General features: G+C 53.0%; 6 protein-coding genes across 6 annotated transcripts; 2 read left to right on the top strand and 4 right to left on the bottom strand.

The window, feature by feature from the left end:
• Positions 1 to 845: 845 nt before the first annotated feature.
• On the bottom strand, positions 846 to 1,938 carry Z519_05714 (uncharacterized protein; the record flags this gene model as incomplete). The annotated part of the gene is made up of 4 exons (XM_016763454.1): positions 846 to 1,193; positions 1,265 to 1,703; positions 1,776 to 1,793; positions 1,892 to 1,938. 4 exons carry the CDS (start codon positions 1,936 to 1,938, stop codon positions 846 to 848), a joined length of 852 nt encoding a protein of 283 aa, XP_016619778.1.
• Positions 1,939 to 4,111: 2,173 nt separating this feature from the next.
• On the top strand, positions 4,112 to 6,712 carry Z519_05713 (uncharacterized protein; the record flags this gene model as incomplete). Its single annotated transcript, XM_016763453.1, has 2 exons — positions 4,112 to 4,262; positions 4,326 to 6,712. The coding sequence occupies 2 exons, from the start codon at positions 4,112 to 4,114 to the stop codon at positions 6,710 to 6,712; spliced, it is 2,538 nt and encodes an 845-aa protein (XP_016619777.1).
• Positions 6,713 to 7,679: 967 nt separating this feature from the next.
• On the bottom strand, positions 7,680 to 9,307 carry Z519_05712 (uncharacterized protein; the record flags this gene model as incomplete). Its single annotated transcript, XM_016763452.1, has 4 exons — positions 7,680 to 8,753; positions 8,804 to 8,875; positions 8,928 to 9,202; positions 9,256 to 9,307. 4 exons carry the CDS (start codon positions 9,305 to 9,307, stop codon positions 7,680 to 7,682), a joined length of 1,473 nt encoding a protein of 490 aa, XP_016619776.1.
• Positions 9,308 to 12,552: 3,245 nt separating this feature from the next.
• Positions 12,553 to 13,653, bottom strand: Z519_05711 (uncharacterized protein; the record flags this gene model as incomplete). The annotated part of the gene is made up of 1 exon (XM_016763451.1): positions 12,553 to 13,653. The coding sequence occupies one exon, from the start codon at positions 13,651 to 13,653 to the stop codon at positions 12,553 to 12,555; it is 1,101 nt and encodes a 366-aa protein (XP_016619775.1).
• Positions 13,654 to 16,239: 2,586 nt separating this feature from the next.
• Z519_05710 (uncharacterized protein) lies at positions 16,240 to 17,515 on the bottom strand (the record flags this gene model as incomplete). The annotated part of the gene is made up of 4 exons (XM_016763450.1): positions 16,240 to 16,336; positions 16,392 to 16,444; positions 16,514 to 17,234; positions 17,289 to 17,515. The coding sequence occupies 4 exons, from the start codon at positions 17,513 to 17,515 to the stop codon at positions 16,240 to 16,242; spliced, it is 1,098 nt and encodes a 365-aa protein (XP_016619774.1).
• Positions 17,516 to 21,465: 3,950 nt separating this feature from the next.
• On the top strand, positions 21,466 to 22,210 carry Z519_05709 (uncharacterized protein; the record flags this gene model as incomplete). Its single annotated transcript, XM_016763449.1, has 2 exons — positions 21,466 to 21,995; positions 22,084 to 22,210. The coding sequence occupies 2 exons, from the start codon at positions 21,466 to 21,468 to the stop codon at positions 22,208 to 22,210; spliced, it is 657 nt and encodes a 218-aa protein (XP_016619773.1).
• Between the last annotated feature and the right edge of the window lie 719 nt (positions 22,211 to 22,929).

The following is a 22,929-nucleotide window of genomic DNA, read 5'->3' as shown; positions in this document are numbered from 1 at the left end:
GGCTACAAAGACGAAGCTGAAAGAAAGGTCTTGCAATAGTGCTAGCAGCATAAGTGTTTCCGGCTTACTGCGAGGGTCATGGAGCAGCAAGGGATTGCGAACTACCTACGAGATACGGCCAATGGTGAGCGAACCATCTCCTACTTGGTACAAGTACCTAGGTAATACAGGTACATGTTTGGTGGCATGAAACCTAGCGTGGAAGCCTTATTCGCTCAGGATATTAAACAAAAAAAGGATCTTCTCGGCACGGCCTCCCACATTCTATGTAGAGTTCCAGGTGCGAACAAACATCGTCTAACATTCGCAGCGATCTATTCTTGCTTCCTCTGTGGTGCCTTTGTGGCAGAAAGTGTGACGAACATCTGCAGAAGGCCCAGTCACCTGTTTCGTTGACTCCACTGGTGAACCCGCGCTCGCCTATTCGATTCTTGTCCTTTTGGCCATTCCTGATTTCCACACCTCATGTCCCTGCAAGCAGGCCGTCGGATATCGCAGGGCGAATCTCGCTGAATTGTCGCTAGAGGTGTGGTTTAGCGAGGAGCCAGCGGCCCATCCCTTTGCGCCGCCCGCGCCTCCGTTGGCCCAGATTGGGCGAGAGGGCTCTCAAACAAGAGTGCAAAATAAGAAACCCATGCGAGCCCCCTATGGCAAAAGCGGTCGGCGTCCGAGTAGGGAGCGTCCACTACCTTCGTCTTCAGGATATATCCTTCACCCCAAAGTCCGATGAGGAAATATTCTGGGACTCGGAGCTCGTCCCCTGTCCCGCCTGACCGCTCATCTCAACGACGGGATCCTGATATTGGAGCCAAGCAGATTGGTGGCGAGATGGCTGGGTTGTGCAGTCAACGGCTGAGCAGCGGCCGTTCCGGGTCGTTTTCCTCGTTCGAGTCCTTCCACGTCCGTCCTTGGGCACGGTATAAAATATAATGTTGAAGAATGAAAAGCAGGTCAAACCCCATGCTGATGTTGGCAAGGCCCAGCTTCAGAGAATTACCAGTGATCCCACTCCAATCACCGCCGAAGCTCGCATCCAGGACAAGTTGAGCTATGGACAGCACGCCCCCAATGAGATCGAACAAGATTTGCACGATGCTCCAGCCTTCGGTCGATTGGCGCTTGTAGTTGAAGAAAGCCTGTGGGATGTACTTGACAAAGGTGCAAACGAGTTTGACATATCCCAATGTGTACAGCTGCGGGCGGCAATGGATGGTAAGCCAGTTGAGTCGAGCCAATAATGGAGCGCTGGGGAAGGGTATCTCACCACATCAATCCAAGCCCAGTCGAGTGGATCCTGCTTTTCCCGGCCTGAGCGAAGAAGAACCAACATGACCATGGCCGCAACGGCAAGAAGGCTCCCCCACACAACTGCCAACACGGGGCGAGTGGCTCGTTGACGAGGTGACACTTGAAAGCCCCATAACCGGGAGAAAAATTGCGAGTAGGTCAAGATGACGAGGACGACGGCATGCAGGCCAAAAGCAACATCATTCGACTGCACCGTCGGCTCTGGGGATGCTGGGTGCCTCAGGGCGTATTGTTGCCGGATCGTCGGCGAGTATAGGAAACAGCAGGTTGATATTGTGTAGCATACGAAGCCGAGGACGTTGAGAAGCGGAAAGTCGATAGCCAAGCCATGAGTGCTGCGGCGTTTCCAGTTCAGCCACGGTTGAGGATAGAAGGAAGCGCTCCAGGATAATGTGCTGTCGGGTGATTAGCGGTGTGGCCTTGCCAACACGATTGACGTCGCGCTCTCTCTTTCTCGATGAACTCACTAGATCCATCCTAAAAGCCTGGAGAAACGTATCGGTTAGTTTCCAGGACATGTATGCAGCTAGCTTATCCGGGCGTTGATAAGAGCGATTAATTTTTTCTTCATAACACTCCGTACCTTGACACCGCCTTTACAAAGCGAGCCCACTGCTCGGCATCAATCATGGTCGCTATGGAGAGGAGTTAGATGCGAATCTGGCGCTGGCGACGGCATCGACCTGGATAGTCGTGGAGTATTCGTGCTGATAGCCAATGTCGAAGAGTGATCGATGCCCAAGACGGGAGTTGCCTCCAACCGCATGGACGTAGTACAATCATTGTACAAACCCATTTCCGACATTCTCCACCTCGCCGTGGATCCCAGCAAATCCCGCCCAGTGACCCCCCTCTCCATCCAGCTGGCGAAAAGGGTATTTGCTGTTCGGCCTCCCCCCGGGGTCCCTAGACCTTCAACGAGTCACGCTGCACTTGCCATCCCAGCACACCTGTGAAGTTCTAGGCTCTCCGTACGAGGCTCACTATAGGTAGGCATAGCGCCTTGCTCCCCAACTTCACACCACCGAAAACACGAGTCTGTCCAATCATCCCACTTAAAACTGTGTATCAGTCGTTGTCCGGTGTTCGATGTACAAGTCATTCCTCTTCAATGCTACCATTTGTCCCGTATTTTTTTTTTCTTCTTCTTTTGGCTCTTCTTACGAATCAGGAGGAGACGGGGATAGATTTTCTCAGGTCTATGGGGTAGGGTTGCAAGGATGGGCTAGCCTCCAGTCACAGAATATACTCTTCCAAGGGACAGTCTCTGTCAGGTCAGCAATAGCGGGCTGTTTATGCCTGGGCGTATTGGTGACGACCTAAGGAAACACGGGATCTGTCTGGTTACAACATCTGGCGTCCCCGTGATCAAAAACAGGAATCATCATGTGAAATGAAGGAAGCACCAGTTGCTCTTATACTAGTTCACGTTCAAATCATCATCTCTGACACGACACGCATGGGACTTTTCGCGCCTGGACGGCACAAAAGTGGTAGCGCCGATCCCCTTGACGTTCAGCAGGGAGGCTAATGCTCTCGCCATTCCTCAGCTATCTGGAGAGATTGGTGGGGAGCCTCTGACGAGTGGAAGTTTCTCTCTTCAGGTCGAAGTGTGCTCCCATCGCATCAGATCCATGGAGGACGAGAAAGCTATCTTCCGCAGACTCGGCAATCAGCCTTGCCTCGTTCGCTGCGATTATAACCTTTTGTCCGCAGAACACCTAATGCGGACGGAGTTAGATGAATATCTTGGCTTATCCAAATGGCACGAGGGATCGCCTTTATCCACCATCGACAGGTTATCATGTTTAGACGTTTTCCTCTTTAATGATTACTTCGCCCTCAAGTTCGTCGACTTTGGAAAATCATGCTTGATGCCTCTTGCCTGGGATTTGAACGGCTTGGACGAGCTTGGTTTTTTGACAATGACCAACATTAGTCAACTTGGCGCAGTAACGTCCCAGATTGTGACCGGGCAAGATTGCAAGTTTGATATTCGGGAAGGACAAAAGCCTACATGGCCGCAACGAGACCAGCTTCCATCAACGAGGGGCGTGTCGCTTGGCAACTTGGGCATGTAATTGAGAAATTTTGGAGTGATCTCGGTAGCCATCTATGTATAATTGTTAAGACCAAGGGTAAGTAGGGACCTTATAACGTGGACGAAAACATCTTGCTTTATATGTACCTCGTACGGAAGACATGATGGTAGTGTGCAGTAACCGCTCGAAGAATCGACAGGGCCTGGTGCTGTGTACGAGCGAGTCAGGTACTCCCGTGCGTAGTGATGTCGCCGATGGTGCCCGCTCTTTGGTGCAGGTGATGGTTGTGCCTGTCTCTAGCGGCTTGAGGCGAGTCGTTTGGCTGTTGCCCATCCTACCGCTCGATCTTGGCAGCCACCTGCGCTTTGGCAAAGCAAGCAAGTGACAACTCACTCACCCACTCACCCCCGGCCGCATCCAGACAATCGCAATCGACAGTTGCGGACTTGTTCTTGTGATAGTTTCCTACTTACCAAGGTCCTAGATCGACTCCAGCTGGGTTTCCTTCCCCTTCCCACAATACAATCCATTCGGCTTTCTCAGTAGAGGAGGGTCGACCATTCATCTACCCCGCTTGCCGAGCTCAAGTAAACAAAGCGAAGATCATTGACAGCTCCCGATCGCGCCGCAACAGCAACCGTTGTCCACCAAAATAGCAACCTCATTCCCGCTGTTGGATGGTTCCAACACCTTGACTGTCGGAGGAACAACCTCCAGCAAAACCCATCTGTCGATTGTTTAAAACACACTGCCTTTGAGCGATGTCGCCCTCACCGCAACTGTCTCCCCCGGGGAGTAGCACCTATGACTCGAATACTCTGCATGTGGGCGACGGCACTTGGGATGCCGGGAGAGATGACTTTCTCCTACCCAATCTTGTCGGCTTGAATTTTGCGACAATGAGATACAATGGTAAGAAGAAAGAGTCCAGAACATCCTGCGACGGGGTGGTAAACTGACAAAGTCAAAACTAAGGAATGGGAAATCGCTTTTTCTCTTTGACCGGCTACCATGGCCTGGTCGAAGCGCACGGCATCATCGCTGCCATCACATTCCTCGGAATCGTCCCGCTCGCAATTTTCCTCATGCGATTCTACGGCCGTCAGCCCCGACTTGCTCTACGAATGCACATCTGGCTCCAGATCCTTACCCTCCTCTTGAGCACCGTGATCATCATTCTGGGCTTTCAAGCCGTTGGCCCGAACAGGAGCTTGACGAATCCACATCATGGGATTGGTGTCGCACTCTACGTCTTGGTCTGGGTGCAGATCATGGGAGGGTGTTTGCTGCACCGGAGAGAAAAAGGGAGAAAACGCCCACACATTCCTCTCAGAGCTATGCTGCATCATTGGCTGGGCCGAGCTATTGCTTTGCTCGGGATCGTTCAGGTTCCACTTGGCTTGACGCTCTACGGGTCGCCTCCCTTCTTGTTCGTTCTCTATTCATTATGGGGGTTTTTCCTCCTCTTCTTATATTTCATCCTGCAATATCTAGCGGAGCGGCGAAGAGGCCGTTATGGACCTGGAGGCGGCGGTAATAACCAGGTTGAGGTCGTTGAGACCGACGACCACAGACACACAGGATTGGGCAAACTGGCACTGGCAGGAGCAGCTGGTGCGGGTCTGGCGGCATTGTTCAGGAGACGATCTTCGGGGAGGGATGACTCACCTCACCGTGTGCATGGAGACGGAGCTGGGACAGAAGTGACGGGAAGCGGATCTTCGTATTATTACGACGACAAACTGTCCGATAGGTCTCGTCATGGTATCGGGCATCGCCTTCTCCAGGTCGCAGCTATCGGAGGAGCGGTTGCTGCGGTCAAGAAGCTGATGGGCCGCAGAGACCGCGACGACGAGTCGGACATTGGTCCTTACAGACCGCCCCTTGGCGGTAATCAGTCTGTCACGACGGACTCAATGTCACGAATGGAAGAAGGCAGGCCATCTTCCATTCGTCCAGTGACGCCGGTTGGTGCAAGCCCAGGCCATGTGAGACCAACACATCCTCTCGCCCAAACTCCAATGACACTAGGCTCGGATGGAGGCAGAGATTCAGGGTCCTTGTACACGGACGACTCATTCGCGTCTGGATCGCCGTCGCGCCGCGACCGGAGAGCGCATGGATTCCGAGATGCCGTGGCTGCAGGAGGAACAGTGTTCGCCATTCGACAACTGTTCAAAAACCGCAGACAACGCAAAGAAGACCTTCGCGCGGAACAACTCAGGAAAGAGAGGATAGAGGATGAGAGAAGGACACGCATGAACTCCGCCCACAGGTACACCGGCGATGGAGTCGCTCCGCCAAGACGAGCCCGCCATGGCAGGTCGGGCAGTCAGACTGCATCAGATCTGTCGACTGACCTGGGTCCGCCTGGAATGAGCGGTGCCATCCCAGCAGCAGCAGGTGCAGGCGTGGGCGCCGCCGCAGCAAGTGCTCTTGCCGACAGAGATCGGATCAGGCCTGTCGGCCAGGATCCTCCGATCGTTCAGCCTGGTCCCCCTTCTGCTGCTTTTCCCGTTCCGCCTCCAGGCCAAGGAGATATGCCTCCAGTGCCACCGCCTCACCTGGAATCATCGGGGAGTGAAATTTACACCACGGCATCGGGCAGGCAACGACGTCGTCATCATCTCCGCGACGAAGCCGCCGCTGGACTTGCAGGTGCAGCCCTCGGAGCCGCCGCAGCGGAGGACTCCCGCCGTCGGCGACGACAAGGTAGTCGTAACAACAACCCTACGGACAGCATGGAGTCCCCTCCAGTCAGTGTCAAAATCAACATGCACCATGACGGCCGTCAAGTGACTCTACGGCGCTTGACGGAAGAAGAAGCCGCTGCACAACGCGAAGCGAGGAGAAAAGAACGCCAAGCTTCTGCAGCGGCGAGAAGATCCAGAAGAGGGTCAAGTTTCAGCGGGAGCGACAGTGAGGCGATGGGGGGACCTAGCAGTGCTGATCGACGATGGCGACGCACCGAAGCGCTGGAAGCAGAGCAGGCCGCGCAGAATGAAGCTGCCGCTCAAGCTGCCGCCACGCCACACTCAGCAGCAGCGCGGACCCCCCAACCACCAGCGTCGGTCGCTGGGCCGAGTCCGGCTCCCACCGTACCATATCCTACACCACCCGAGCATGCTGCCGCGCAAACAGGCGCGGGTCAAATATATCAAGTGCCTTTCCCTCCTCCACCGCCTATTCCAGGATCAGCCAGCAACCTAGGGTACCCGGCGGGAAGTGGTGTGACTTCGCCTGGAACGGAGACAAGTGGAGCAACGGAGTATGCTAATAACAGGAGAAGAAGGCGGGCTGAACGGGCGCAGGCGAGATTAGCCAGGGAAGGAAGAACCGGGACAAATGTGGAATTTACCTGACCAGGTACCTGCAGTGTCTAGGACAATGGCGCGATGCAGGGCGTGACGAAGTTTTTGAGCTTCTGTTTGGGAGCTGTCATGAGAACTAACGGCTGTGGCATTCATGGTTTCGCGAGTATGTGGGCTGTATTCATCTGCACCAAGCTGTTTGTGATATGTGGTTGATAGAGGCATTTGTGGCATTGTTTCTGGCGCCATGGTGTATCACAGGCTTGGACAGGATACGCGACGAGGATTATGAGATCAAAATGCTGGCATGTTGTCGTATAAAGCGGGGTATAGCGGTATCAAAAAATTGCTGGCGAACGTACATACTCGCCGATATCTGACGGAAAATTTTTTTCCGGCTTCTACGACTCCATCCCGCAAACGACGGACTGCTCCGACGTGATTTGGTAATGGTCGCTCTTGTCGATGGACACCCAGCTTATGAGGCGCTGTCCTATGCTCGGGGCTCCAGTGGCTCACGAAACCATATTAGTTGCCATTGACAGACACTCTCTATCACAGTTAATTGCCGAGCTGCTTTTCTGCAGCTCAGACATCAGAGAAAACTTCGTCTGCTGTAGTTTAATGCAATCTGCATCTAGGAATGTCACTCCTCCCGACGAATGTCTTGCGAAAGACGTGCGCATCTGCCACCGAAAACAATCGGTTCACCGTTTATGAGGGCATACCTTTGGCCATATGTAGAGTTACCCCTTTCGGGCATAGTCGCCCGGTCTTGGCAGGTCGCTGCTTTTTGACTTGGCAATCAGAGATGCCCCATCCCCTCCTGACACCCCAGCCTTGCCTGTCTCAATTAATATCTTTTCTTATTTCTCCTTTCCTCAGTAAACCCACCCCCTATGTTTTATATAGCACGTTCTACTCTTACCTTTTTATATTAATTTCTAGAGAGCATGATCTTAAGGGATATTCACGGTCGGTATAAAGTATGAATGCTGTCACATTGGTCGACGTATTACTACTTGCGTCTGTCGGGAAGCGCCGCCTGGGGCATTTCTCCAGGAATAATGCCTCTCAGGCAGATGCTGGCTCTGACAGTGGCTCCATTACCAACGTCAAATTTCTGCTGAAGGATCTTATCCGGTGCATCCGCCACACTCGCAAAGGGTATATCAACGCCTCCGATCTCATTCTCGCCGTCCAGAAGTGCAATGCGGAACTTGTCCGGACTGTTACCCACCAAGTCTGTTGTAATGGGCAGTCGGAACGCCTGGTCGAATGCAGGATTGCTGATGTCGGTACCGGGAGCATCAGTCTTGATGGCGGTCTGGAATCGTTGAGTCTTGCCCCAAGTCACCACGACGCTTGGCTTCAGGTGTTCGCGCTGGCCCTTAATGTCGAATGCACCTGCGACTAGGATGGTAGCGATGCCGGAGAGGCGACCATCGCCTTTGTGGTCGGAAGCGGTGAGGCTACCGGCATCGGCCACGTACTTGAAGAATTGGCATGAGATCGATACTCTGCCGTCCGTTTCCTCGCCTTTGTGAACCAGTGGCAGTTCTTGGCTCCCCCCAGCCACCAAAATCTCTCGAACCGTTGTCACCGCAAGGCCGACTTCATCATCTCCGTTGACATCTTCATCTTCCACGTCCACTTTAATGCACTGATCAAAATCACTCACCACAAAGTCATGCGTCTCGTTCCACGTCGGCCTGTTCGTGTTGTTCTTCGTGGTTGTCTTCCACGATTCCTCTCCGCCGACGTCGACCTTGGCATAGCAGTCTGGAGCGGCGCCAGTTAACTTGTTGAACAACTTTCTCGTGGACGACTTCGCCTCCTCTCCAAAGCCCCATGCCTTCTCCACGGTCACTCGCACCATGCCAAGCGGGTAATGGTAGGTTTTGAAGTAGTCGGCATTGGCGTCAAGCTTAAGCAGGAATCGGTTGGGAAGGGTGAACATGGAGTTGATAATGCCAAGAATCACCTTGCGGACGGTGTCGTCAATGACCGAGAAATCGGCCACGTTGGCAGCGCCGGTGAAATCGAGCTTCAGGACTGGGGGGTTGATGAATGATATCTGGGCGGCTCCGATCTGCATTGGATGTCAATGGGGAGGACGCCGGTGGCGGAATAATTGCGTACCAGCGGTATGACGTTTGTTAGCGGGCATAGCAATATGGAAAGCCTGCCATGAAGCTGCACGCTTTCGACGCCCTGCATCACGAATCAATGGCATTCACCTGGTTGGCAGCAGACAACCACTCACGAGGGCGGGTATCATGTCTGCATCCAGTTCGATGTCGGCTTTGCCCACCCAGTCAACGTTGAGGTCGAGTTTGATGCCATCTAATTCACTCTTTGTTGTCTTTGCGTTTGATAGCCGCAGAGGTACAGGACCGAGATCGATCTTGGTGAAGTGCAGAGTGGCCAGTGGGCCAGGAAGCATCGTCTTGAACATGGGCTCCACGATCTCCTTGACCATTTTGCTGCCGGCCGCATTGATGTTGGGCCATAACTCCTTCACGATGTCGTTTAAGAACTCTGTCTAGCTTAGGACTGGCTCAGAAAAACTCCAAGCCATCATATGCTCTCACCTGCTGATTCACCGCCCCCTTCAGCAGTCAGCTTTTCGACGATTCCCGACATAATTATTGCAGCAGCGTTGTATGACGGTTAGACACTCAATTGCAAGTCGCCAATCGGTACTACGCCGTGTAGAAAGGAGGAGCTCCTTGCTTCGTAGCGTTAAGCAAAACGCGATAGTTGGAACATGACGCAATCAAGCTTGCTGACAGCTGTTCTTGGACGACCGCTTAGTGCGGGCAGTGGTGACGTCACCCCAAGCTGTCTAACTGTGCGGCAGGTATAGCCGGTCACTGGACACGCCAGATTAGGCTCCCTTTCAACTCAGCTCCAAGACACGAACAAATACGAGAAATTAAACTCTCTCCCATAACAGAGGTTCAAACCTGAAGTTTCTGCAGTATTTCATTCTGGGTCGATCAGAATGCAGATGGAACTAACCCGACGAGTGGGTTTTCCAAGTCGAGTTGATGGCGGGAATGCATTGGAGCAGCAAGTCTTGGGAGCAACCTGTTGACAGGGTTGTAAGATAGCCACTGTGGCAAACCATCCTGAGACGCTGGCTGTCACACCCACTGCGACACTGACCTCAACACCGTTGTTCTCACCAACCTGCGACAGCATGGCAACAGAATAGGAGGTTTTCAGGAATGGCCTTCGGATTACAGGCCAAAAGCATATATAAACAGGCAAAGTCGCTCTGAACAGGCAGAGGGGCAAGACGCAATCAATCAGATAGATCCACTGTCACTCCGTGTACCACATGAGCAGATGATATCCTGACCGCCGTAGAATGCCTTGAGAATACTGTCAAAGCCGCGGTTGTTCTCAACCGTTTGCATATCAGTCCCGTATATTACAATCGTTCGATGGGACACTTAAAGCATTTCGAAATAGTGTGCGAGATCGGACTTTTTATAGCGACACAAGAATTCTGAGCATACCTAGAGAGGATAGAAGTGTCAACAACGCTTTTGTCCCCTTCGAACTTCACGAGGTCTCCTTTTCGGAAAGGCACTTTCCAGGTCTGTTCGCAAAATTTTTTGAATAAGCCCACAAAACCATATTGACTGCATCATTGCGAAAATATTTCGAGCCGGAAGTCCTCTGTAAAGATCCTGTCGAAATGCGCCCTCGTACACAAATTCTCTACCAAACACAGGTTGCTGCAGAAAGGATTTTTCATCTCTCGGACTTGATGGTAGGTACGGCATCACCATTAATGGCAATACCGGATCTTTAGGCCGGGTGATATGTTCCATGTTGATCTGCCATCAGACGAGCTTCCAAAGTGGTGATGGATGAAAAATGTGAGGACAAAGAGGCCCACTTGGACTGAAGAAGTTGTATTTGATAACATTGGCGCATTATGCTACTGTTGATGTGTTTGCAGGCTACGGCTAAGGCGTTGTACGGCACAGCATTCGAACAATTGGAATCCGATCCTGCAAGGCAATATTGAAGCTTTTGCGGCATACTTCGCCTTGTGAGCGGGACCAGTGTTGCAGAAGCGGGCGCCATGATACCCGGCGAGCCCGGCTGCCATCTTTGGCATCACCCCCCGTGTATGAGAGAGCTTTGCACGGCGGAGGGAGGTCGAAGTCGGCATGAAGTAGCTCACATTCAATTGACAGTGAGCTCCCGACACTCTTCGCTGTCTGGAGCAGTAGTCGAATCAAACGGAATTCATTCGTACTGAGATCAATGTCACAGTCCTGAAATCTGTCGCTGTGAGATCTGACTGACGCAGTATTTGCGTTAGCTGTCATGATGGCAGCTAGATGTTGGATTAGGACAGAGACTCAACTAACAGTCCATGACACGAGCCATGTGATCCAAAAAGCGGGCAAGCTGAGATTTGGGATCCAGCTGTTGCTTGATTGCCTTGCACAGTCCTTGCACAGTCCTTGTCCCTGGCGAGCTGGCTCGTTGGGTACCCAAGAAGATTGGGCGCCAAGCTGAAGTGCTCGGCACGGAATAAGTTTTATCCGGCCCCGAATCTCAAAGATCATTTTTAGCTTATAATATCACACTGTTAGGCACTCTGGTGATGCGCTGGGCGACAAGAATCTTCCTTCACCAGCACCACGGTGGGCACGGGCAGATTGGGCGGGGAAAGTCCCAAGCCATGGCCAGATGCAAAGTGCTAAATAGGGCATAATGCTCGATTACGAATCGTGGCGCAAACCAATAACGTCGACTGGGGCAAATGAATTGACGGTTACCCAGCTGGAAGGGATTCAAAACAATATTGAAAGTTCTCAGCCGTAGATTGAACGAATTCGGTCATACAAGTTAAGCTTGTAGCTGGAGTATATCGAGCTTCTGCGATACAGCGCTTTCGAGGTCAGCACCTTGCTCCTATCAATTCCACCCTCTTCTTATTTCCCCTTCCTACCCCGAGAGACTTCTCATATGTCCTCTCCCTCTCTCTTATCTCTACCTTAACGAGGGTCACATTCTTCACTTTTTGTCGTCATTATACATTCCGTGAAGGGTGTCGGTGTTTTCGCTCCATTGATCTCCTTTCTATCTGTCTTCTCAGAGACCTTTTGTCTTGTTACAGTCTTAGGTTCGCTTTACCTCATTTACATTTAGAGAGACATTGTTTTACTTCTTTACTGTCTCGGAGTGTGCATGAATTCAAGCTCCTCCAGCTTTTCGCGTTATCGCCTTTTCCATCCTCACGTCTCCTTAATTTGGCACATCCTCCAAAATGACGACCTTCCAGGTCTGGCCGAAGAGGAGAAAAGTAATGATATTATGTTCGACTCTTCCCAGCCCGACCAGCCTGAGCCCGACGAGCCTCAGCCCGAGTCCTAGAACAAATACGCAGCACCTGGTGCTTAAAAGATTGCTCTTTTGTTCGCCTACAAAGATGAAGATTGTACGGAAAGTAAGAGAGGATACAGAGAGCTCGACAAAGAGTCACGAGTTGGACCAGTCAAAAAAGCGTTGATTGATGGGCGAATACCTGGGAGGCATGGATTACTCGACACCGAAAAGGCAATACCAGTGAACCATCTGCGGAGAATCTCCTTCGCTTCCTGGATGAGGTGCTCAGACGAACCAGGCCGTTAGGAACAAAGAAAACAATACCGTCCGAGTCTACATTTGCCACAGAAATCTTGATTCTTGCATGTCAAGCTCCATCTTCGAGACAACCACCCAAACCGGAAACCCGAGCTACAACAGAGACAATATTACGACCATGGCCATATCAATCGAGCCCGTTGATATTATCTTCTTTTGCAACTGTGAAACAGTGGTTACCGAAGATGCCATTTCACTGATCCAGGGAACTCCCTTCATGCCGAGTTGATAATGCCAAACTTGATCAGACTCTCCCCAGTGGCAACGAGGGCGTCGACGGGCGGCCGAGGTCGCCAACCTAACACGGTCTTTGCCTTGTCGTTTGAGATCTCCTTGAACTTGCCGAGCTCGGGAACGACCAGAGCAACAGCCGGGTCAAAGAAGGCCATGAGTCTCAGGACAAAGTTGGGCAGGGTCCGCGTGGGTGCGCGCTTGGCCACGCTGCCCATCCTCTCACGCAGCGCCAGCGAGATCTGCTGCACGGTCATGCCCGGCGGGGAGACGGCGATGAAGCGCTCGCCATTGGCCTTGGGGTCAATCATGGCGCGCAGGTGCAGGTCGGCGACGTCGCGCACGTCGACGATGCCGAACTGGATCTGTGGACAGGCGGGCAGCGAGCCGTTGAGGAGGCGCTGCACCAGCATGATCGAGGTGGCAAAATCGCTGCCCAGCACCGGGCCAAAGATGCCCACGGGGTTGACGACGGCGAGTTCCAGCGACGATCCGCCGCCTTCATTGTTGCTGTTGTTGACAAAGTCCCAGGCCGCGCGCTCCGCAAGCGTCTTGCTCTTCTGGTACGCGCTGACGCCGGGCCCGTTGATGTCGGTCCACATGTCCTCGGTAAACGGCCCGTGGTTGTTCTTGGGGAGCCCGTACCCGACGGCGGCAAAGGATGAGGTGACGACGACACGCTTGACGTGAGCGTCTCGCGCCGCTCGCAACACTCGAAGCGTGCCTTCGCGTGCGGGCAAGATCAAGTCGTCCTCATGCTTGGGGGGGCCGGGAGGAAACGGCGATGCGACATGCAAGACATAGTGGCAGCCCTGGACAGCCTGTGGCCAGCCATCGTCGTTGAGCAGGTCTGCCACGGCGAAGGTGAGGTTGTCGAGGTTCAGTGACTCGCCGTCCGGACCACCGTTGTTGTTGTTGCTGCTGCCGGCCTTGAGCATTTCCCGCACATGGTCTGCTTTTTGGGCCGATCGGATGGTGGCTCGCACACGATAGCCGCTCAAAAGACATTTCAGGACGCAATAGGCTCCCAAAAACCCGCTCGCGCCGGTCACCAATACAAGATCATCTTGTGCCTTGTTTGCCATGACAGTAGGACACCACTGGTGCAATAGTGATGGGTGGTGCTGGTGGTGAGTGTTCTCGATAGGCACCACCACTTCCAAGAGCCAGCGCCATCCTGTTCATTTTTATTTTTTATTTTTTTTTGGTTTTGCTTTATATATACGGAGGACATGGAAATATTATTGGGTTTGTCGAGTTGAGGTCATGGGCATAGCGAGTACCTACACCCTTACTTGGCCGGAATTTCGGAGTCACGTAATTGCCCATTTCGCAATTTGCAGGCACAGAGACATGCGCAAGCTAAACGGAAATCGGACGGCGGGCGGATTGATGGAGCCGATCCGAGCAGCAGCCCAGCAACAGAGCAAAATCCAACACCATTCTCGCGCCCGTACGAGGTGCCTATTATTACATACGACGACGAGTCACAGGTCACAAATTCACCTCGCTTCATCTCTCCCTCCTCGTCCTGCTCCTAACTACTGGGTAGCCGAACTCCGATTCGGGCTGCTTTGGAGATGAGATCATCGCCCTGCTAAGCGAAAAACACGAGTTGTCTGGCCTCCTCTCTCTCTCTCTCTCTCTCCCTACCTGTCCACCTGGCGATCACTCTGTTCTCCGGGGATTTGAAAAAGAAAGGCCCATCATCCCCCCCAACGATCGGCGGCCTGCAAATCCAACCAACCCCTGTATAACGAACTAGCAAGCCCATCGAACCACTGCGTAACCAACCGAAGGCCATCCAACCCCTGTGTAACCAAGTGAAGCGCCCGGGTTGGTGATCGGCTCAGGATTGCCTGGAACCGTCCTAGCTGGAAGCGCCACGACTCTGTGCGACTCTCTGGTGCATGCTGCTTGCATGCATGAATGGAGGTGGTGGTGATACTCAAGTGATGCTGTGCTCATGTACACAGGTGGAGTGAAGGCTGAGTTTCCACCAACTCAACCGGAACCACAGCCATGATCTACCCATCAATCGATTCAGAGTTTCCACATCATCCCTTCCTCCCTCCCCGCGCTTCCATCCCGGAAAGGGGATGATTAGGCGCGTCTGATCTGATTCGCCGCGAATGATGGCACACCAAAGTTTGATGTCAAACTGCCTTCCTTGTCCGGCGGTGTTTGGTCCAAGAGGAGAAAAAGCTCTCGTGTGAGTTAATTCACTTACCTCGTACTCTGCCGCTCACGCATGCGTTGAACTTCCCTGGCCCCTTCCTATGCGGGACCGTGCACTGGTTGCAGGGCGATGACCCAGGACGACGCAATGGCACACCCAGGCTGAGCTCATATCGAGGGGCCGTCCTCCCCCGTCCACTTGATACGAGGTTCGATTCGAACAGCCTGACTGAACCTCTCCTCCCCTTCCCATCCCTTTTTGGTTCAAGCAAAACCATCCTCGCGGCTCTGCCTGATGACGCCTTTCTTCTTGTCGCCGAAACCAAGTTTTCCTGCCCCTCATCTGCTTTCTTTCCTCCTTTCAAGGTAGTGCGTGCTGCCAGGGCTGCTTCTGGACGAGCTTCTTGCATGGAGCCCCATTCTGCAAAATGTGGAGGGGGGACGCAAGGGAGACGGTGAAGCGTGTAAATACGAGGAGTAAGTACAAGTGATTAGGTCATTCGTTTTCCAACTCCTTCGATACGGGGAAGGACTTTTGGCAACCGATGAAGGAGGGCTCGTATTGACTGGGGCACCATCACTTGTTCAAGGGGCCCTTGCATGTGTCCTCTCTTGCCCTCCCCTCTGCCCTTTGCTTCCTCTTTGCTTTGGCTTTGACTTTGACCCTGGTATTGCGACTCGGAACCGCGCTTCAAAGTGATCACCATCCACGGATTGCAGATGCAAATGGGCTGGTCGATAGGTGAGTGGACGGGCAATGGATGGAGAGCGGATGTTCTTCGTCGTCTATGACTATGTGCCCAGTAACCTATAGTCCTGGTCTCTTTTGGTTGGGTCGAGTCGTCCGTACCGCCATGGCCCAAAGCCCATGGTTGGTGGGTGCATGCACATGAACTGTCCATGGCCTGAACGTCCAGCAGAGGAGGAGAGGGGTGGGACGGGACAGACGGCACCTAGCTCTGTCCCACACACATCCGTGTTCTTGTCCTTGATGGCTTGTTCCAGCGTGCCACGTTGCTTTTTTTTGCTTGCCATGCTTACACAGGGAGAGGGGGAGGGGGACGGAGGCAGACTATGACTGACTGGTACTATTGCTATTGCTATTGCCCTATTGCTATTCCCGCTGCTGTTGCAGGTGCCATTCTGTGGTAAGGAAATGATAGATATCGTCAAACCCAATCCCTCCGCCCGCAAGGCCATCCTCGAGGAGAACCACCTCTGCAGGGTTTGCCTCGTGTATGATACAATTCCCAGCACTCTCAATTTCAACGCTGCCACCGAAAGAGAGACAAGCCCGGCCAGACGAGCCATATTACCTGAGTGGCGTCAGGCGGGTGACTGGTGGTGGTGGTGAAGGAGACAGCCACAAAAATAAGAAGAGGAAAAACGAAAACATAGAACTAACATGATTTGAATGAGAGTGATCAGTCAGCCCAACGAAATGAAACTTTTCTGGAACGATTTCCATCCGGCTCCCGTCGTCACTCTCGTGTTCACCATACGTGTCTTGTCTCATGGGCGGCAAGCGTCAACGTTTCGTCATGATCATCGTCAGTCACTCCAACAGCAGGGAGGGGCGGGTCGGTGAATCTGCTCAGCCGTATCAGCCTGCATTGTGGCAGACGTCGTTCACTACGGCACCCACGGCGCCCATGGCATTGGCCTCCAGAATGGGCCGCTCTGCCACTCAAGAGTGGGCTTCATCACGCAGAATGTTAGACGCAAAGGCAGTAAATTGGAAGGGGAAAGGGATAGATAGATGCGTACCAGTTTTCGCCCGAACGCACTGTTGGCTGTCATGGCCGGTGGTTCAAGGCAAGCAGCGGACAGTCGGTGTGCTGGTGCCTCTGGAGGAATGTGGCCTTCCAGAGGCGGCGCAGGAAAGCGGTGCCGCAGACCTTGCTCAACTGGACAGTTGAGAGACGTGTCGGCCAGCAGTGCGGGCTTGACAGCCGCTTCATACACCGCTGGATTTGGTGGATTGTGGCCCTCCGTAGGATAAGGAGGTGGAGGACTATTGTATCCCTCATCTTGCTTGGTCAGACGCCCAATCGGTATGGCGGCCGCACTTTCATTCACCTGTATCTCAGGTGGATTGTTTGCCGCGATATCGGCCGGGCGTTGAACCGCATCCCCTGGACGAGGCCCCGTGCCATTGGGCTCGTTCGACTCGTCTTCGTTGGCGTTCACGTCTTGCCGCTCTACAGCTTCGCACCAGCAGCGTGAAGGCGGATCTTGTGGGTCAGATCGTGGGCCACTTTGGGAGGCCGGCCTAGGCGGAGCTGGACGCCATGGAGGGCTCAATGAGTGCCCTTGGCTTGCGGAGAAAGAAAGGTCAGATCCCGACGTTGTGACAGCGCGGTCACAAGGACCATCACAAGCTTGAGTCGTGTGGCTGAACATGGAATCGGTGGACCAACAGCTCGTTGAACCTCGTCTCTTTGGAGGTACATGATATCCTACACCCGGAGCATACCAATTCACGGGTCTGTCGTTCCTCTTTGGTCAGTGACTCGTGTTTGGCAATAGGATGGAACCCTACTCTGGCAATGGGACCTCCCGGACGAGCAGGTCCGAATAGAGATAGCGAGCAGGAAGCATCGGGCTCAAATTCCAGTGCACTTGCTTCTTCTCTGGGTCTCCTCTCCTTTTATTCTCCTGTTGTTCTTCAGTATCAGAGACATCGAGCTCTCTTTTCTTGTTAATCACTCCAACCGCGGGGCCAGATAAGTACTCCAAGGGGGGCAGGGTCAAATAACTAATGGGCATGGTTGACTGAGCAAGGAGAGGATGCAATCAGTACCTGAGGTTTCGGCGTGAAGAAAAATAGAGAGGGAATCAGAACAGGGCTGGGGAGGCCGAAGTTTATAACCGTGTTCAAATGGCTATTTTCACACCAGAAGAGATTCTCTGGACCATCAGCCTCTGTGAGACCTCGAAGCCGACATCAAGACTGACCTGATGCATAACAACCCGATCCCAATCCGGCTTGTATAGCGGGGGGGGGCCGATGTGGAGCGTCCAGGATGATTAGGTTTTTGCTTGGAGAAACCAAGAGTTGACAACCGGCGGGCAGAAACGAGACAGACGGCGAGTTCCAGGTCCATTGGACGACAGTACCCAGCAGTCAGTCTCCTCCCGCAGGTATGCAGAAGCAATCAGTCAAACTTCCCCATGTTGGAATGAGCGGCCGTTGGTGGTGTGCAGCGAGAGCTTTCCATAGGACGAGCCGAGATACCGTCTAGCTCATTTCTAGGTCGCCGAAGCTCTCAGCTGTCCCCTTTCGCCTGGAAGCTGCTAAGAGCAGTTAGTTCCGGGGAGGCACCTAAATCTCGGATCATGGCAGTTGGTGAAAGAGATGTGGGCGAAGCGGCCACACGCTGGATCTCAAACCCTTTCATTCGTTGACTTGTCCGCTTCGACTTTGGCGCGGGGCGTTTTGGCTTGCTGGAAGACCAGTGAGGCAGATCCAACCACTGACTTTTCTCAGAACCACCATCTACTGCTGGAATCGACAAGGGTCCCTTGGTCACGCCGCTGCCGCCTGCCTCATCCCCTCGAACTCTGATCTGAAAATCCAATAGCCTCAAAACACTGGAGGAGACGACGCTAATTCTTGGTGTTCCAGTTTGCTTGCTCGTCGATGGTGATGGTCAGCTGTTGGCGCGCGGATGCACTCCCAGTCCGCTTCCCCCCCGCCCGAAGCATAGACAACTTGCGATACCCTTCACGACTGCAGTGATCGAGGCTCGTAGGTTGTAGATATGTCCATATACTTGGCCCTCTTGGGGGCGGGCAATTGAAGGGTCTGGTTCAGATTGCCCAACAATCCCAGGCCCACAAGGAGCCAGAAAACTCAAAGGCCAAAAGTCGTGACCCACAGCAAAAACCCCTGTCAGGTCTCTTCCTTGCGGCCGATTTCGATGTGGCAGGGCATATTTTCGAGAGGAAACATTGCAGTAGTGGCGTGGAGGATCTAGCTTTCTGTTGCTCTGGATGCAGAATGCATTGGGTCGAGCTGGAGGGGCTGTGGCAACTTGATTGAGCTATACCTCGTACTCCGGCAAGCCTCCAACAATTTGTCCGTCTTGTGGAGATCTCTGAAGCGACTTAGGCTTGCCCGCCACTTACAACATCTCCTCTTTTCGCGACCAAAGACGCCTCTGCTGGGGTAGTTGTCATAGAAAAGGCCGATCTCCAGGCAAGATGCGAAGTCGCGCTCATCTTTGATCGCCACCAAGATCGGTATTGGGTCGCAGTAAGGGCTTAGCGGCGTCTCGCCGGATGTTGAAATTGTTCATTCTACTCGGCGGAAACGAAGTGGAATGAACATTTTTGACTTTAAGGGCCAAGAGACCAGTCCTGCAAGTCTCTGGGAATTGCTCTACAGGCCGAGACCTTGCATCTGTGAGAAGATCAGAAATCGACCACCGAAGCGAAAAATCACCTCTTGCCATCGCAGCATTCGCCAGCCCGCGATAGGTGTCGTTCCGCATTGTGTCAACCATTGGCGCAGACTACCCAGTAGGCTGTGCCGGTGGTAATGGCGGGTGGTAGTTCCAAAAAGAGATCTGGGGCCCTCATGGGCTTGCGGTACTCAATGTTCTATGATTCTATCACCACTGAAAGTTCTTAACGGTTGTGTGACTTAGAAAGACACCAATTTCGAGGAAGCAATGCGTACCTGGATATTTCTGCTAAACTTCGGCAAGGTCTTCCCAAGTCCATGACTATTAGAAGACACTGTAGATGGTTTTGATGAGGCCGACATTGCCCATCACGAGCGACATTGACAGCAGAAAAGGCGGGAGTGTAAAGAGACGGTGAGAACGGACAGGGTTCCAGCACTCAAGATTCAGGTCCCAGGATGTCAAGACAGCGTTTCTAAGCAATTAGAAGAAATTTGCATTCGCGCTAGTTAATGGACACGGCTTTGCCGTCGAATTGACTGGCCTCCTGGTCCGTATTGTACGAAACAGTCGAATGCCAGAGTTTCTTACCACAAGGGCGGGACAAACATGAGTGGCGTTTCTGAGATGGCCCACTCGCTCTCGAGAGAAAGGCCGTTCTGTAAGGGGTTGGAGCGTCCAGGCCGAATGTGTCGCCGGCTGTCCGCAAAAGTATGGATGAATACAGCAGCCCTGGTGCTCGCGAAAATGGAGGGTGGCGAACATGAAGGGCCAGCATCGCGTCTGTCGAAGAACACATATCGCTTGGGGAAGGGGGGTTTCTTTGAGACCAAGGTGGCTCTTCTGCACCATGTCAGTATACTTCAAATTTTCATGTAGCCGGAAACGCACAGGTCAGACTATTGTTGAGCATTTGTGGATCCATGTTGGCCGGAATGCTGCGCTGTTCAGAGGCTGTCTGAAGGCTTCGCTCGCGGGCTGATCTCCCAACTTGCTGATTGCCACAGCTGCTGACCACACGCCCAAAGCCTGGCACGGTTTACCGCAATATGTCCACTCATGCCCAGGTTCTGTCCCAGTACTACATGACTCCTGATATGTCTTCACGTCTTCGGGCCTTGTACTTCCACTCCACTTGTCGATAAAATGAAAGGCATAAGATCTGCACGTGGTAAGCCCAACATCAGATCTGGGGATTTCCACAGTCGATACCTATTCGACTGCGAAGGCCGACGGACCATAATGGGCCATAAGATACAACAAGAGCGGCGCGGCCGGCCGGGAAGGCGAAACCTTGGTGGAAGGCAGACATTGCTCAAATCCACATCCCACATGCTTTGCAGGGAGAAGCTCGCCGCCATTCCAGGATTTGGAGTCCCGATGGCACCAAGTCGCCAGCCTTTCTACTATAGTTGAGATTGTTTGCCGTTTAGAGCATAGCTCCTTGAAGCCGAAGGTCTGTAGGTAGAGACAAGAGAGCCTTGTGCCCCGCCGATGCCATCGATTTTGTGTTCCATCTAGTAGCGCATGAAATGTGTGTCGCCTTTTGGTCTGTTCAGTGGAATCAGATTGATCATTCCCCAAGGACCATTCCGCTTCATCACATCTGTGCACTCGTGCCATCAGCCTCGATCACGCACGGAGTTCATCACTTACCTCCGCCTGTGCTTTATCACCGTACACCTTGTTGTGATCCGTGGATGCGGAGATGCAAAGAGAGGCTGTGGTGGCCTCCATCAGAGGTGCCTTTATAATGTCACTCAAGAGGCCTGGCATCCCATGCATCATCTTTGTCTTCTCGCGGTTTCCGACATTCAAGACAACCTGATACGGTACACAATGGCATCCTCCAAAGACCTCCCTCCCTCGCCGAAGAGCTACATGAAGCTCTTTTTTGAGTCTCAATTCTGTACCACACCTCAACAACTTCCAAGAGGGACCAACCTCTGTGACAGAGGTATGTTCTCTGAAACCTCATATCCTACCGTCGAAGACAATTGCTTCGACTTCCGTATATAGACCGGCTTACTGATATGGCTTCTGAGAGCACATCAGTTGCAATCATCACAGGCTCTAATGTCGGTCTAGGGTATGAAGCTGCCCGCCAACTTCTCTCCTTCAACCTATCCAGCCTAATCCTTGCCGTGCGCTCTGTCCGGAAGGGTGAAATGGCTGCCACCAAGCTCTCAAAACAATATCCGAACGCAAGCATTAGGGTCTGGTCCCTGGATATGGCTTCATACCAATCCGTCGAAGCCTTTGCCAAACGGGCAGGGAGCGAATTGCCGCGTTTGGATTTGGTCATTCTTAATGCCGGGGGTGGGCAACGTCAAATTCGAAGTCAACAGTAGTACTGGCCACGAGGAGATGATCCAGGTCAACTACCTTTCGACAATGTTCCTTGCCATTCTCCTCCTACCGGTCTTGAAGCAGAGGGCTCCACCCAATGTACCGGGCCGTCTCTTTGTCAGCTCAGGACTGGCCCTACTCGCGAAGATTCCGGAAAGGAATCAGGCAATCTTGACGTCTCTTGGCGAGGGTGATAAGTTCGATCCAATGACCAATTATTCCGTATCCAAGCATCTAAGCCACATGTTTATATACCAGCTTCAGGACTGGGTCTCCGCTGAAGACGTGGTCGTGAATCTGGTGGACCCTGGTTATGTCAAAGGGACCAATCTCCAGCGTCAAGTGACTGGCATTGGAGCGGCAATCCTGTGGCTCCTGGGAGCGACAACAGCCAGAAAGGTGGAGCATGGCGCATCAACGTATCTCGACGCCACGATTTCAAAGGGCAAAGAGTCGCACGGGTGTTACCTCGCAGACTGGCGAGTCCGGCCGTGAGTAGCGGGCGCTGTCTGCCTCCTTTCCCTCCTTTGCCTCCAAGTAATGATCGGATATGTTACTAACGCATGCACCATCTTTCAGATTCGCCCCGCTCTTGTATACTCCACATGGCAAACAGCTAATCGAGCAGGTATGGCGAGAGACGCTGGATGAATTTGACTTTGTCAGTGCCCGAGACATACTGAATTCGATGAAGTCCAAGGAGTGACAACAGTGGATCGGAGTTTGTCTGGGGTTCGGAGGAGCTCTGGGGCGGTATGAATGGCTTGAAAACTGAGATGTCAGCTAAACGCTTCTTGCCTTCGCTGTATGAGACGGTGTGCCCATTCCCAGGTCCTGGCACTCGAAAGGCCGTAGATATGGTCAGTGTGAGCCGGGCGAACAGATTGCAGAGTGCGGAGTACCTCGTACATTTGAACAGTACCTAATCGCAGGCAGTTTTACATGCACCACTTAGCGGATCTTTGCCGAGCTCCGGAGTCTTTACTTGTTAGGCGAGGCTGGGGCGGCCTAACGGGGGGGTGACAAGCTGTTGCAGGCAACCGGCCACCAGGATTCTTGGCACTCGTGGGCACCAGCCGTGGCTCTGACGCCGACTAACTCCCGACTGGCTAGGCGTGTGGCTGTACTTGGGCAGGCTGTCACAACTAGCCTGTAGCCTACAGAGGCCCATTGATACTGGCAGGTTCCAGCAGCCACTGCGGCAAACAACAAACCATGACTTCGTCACTTCCCAAACCGCCAGTGGCACAACCTTTCCATGTTCCCCTCCTCCATCCTCCCAGCCTCTCGCACTGCACCTTGTTGCCTCAGCGTTCCCTTGATTCATCTCCTTTCGACGCTCTCTTCTGCCAACATTTACTTCTTGTACAGTTTTCTTTGTTGTGCGTTATTCACACGACGTTTCCGGCTGCTTTGAGAGTAAGC

The sequence above is a fragment of the Cladophialophora bantiana genome (genome assembly GCF_000835475.1).
Source record: "Cladophialophora bantiana CBS 173.52 unplaced genomic scaffold supercont1.8, whole genome shotgun sequence".
In the NCBI taxonomy this organism is placed as follows: domain Eukaryota; kingdom Fungi; phylum Ascomycota; class Eurotiomycetes; order Chaetothyriales; family Herpotrichiellaceae; genus Cladophialophora; species Cladophialophora bantiana.
This window is presented reverse-complemented; position numbering and strand designations above follow the sequence as displayed.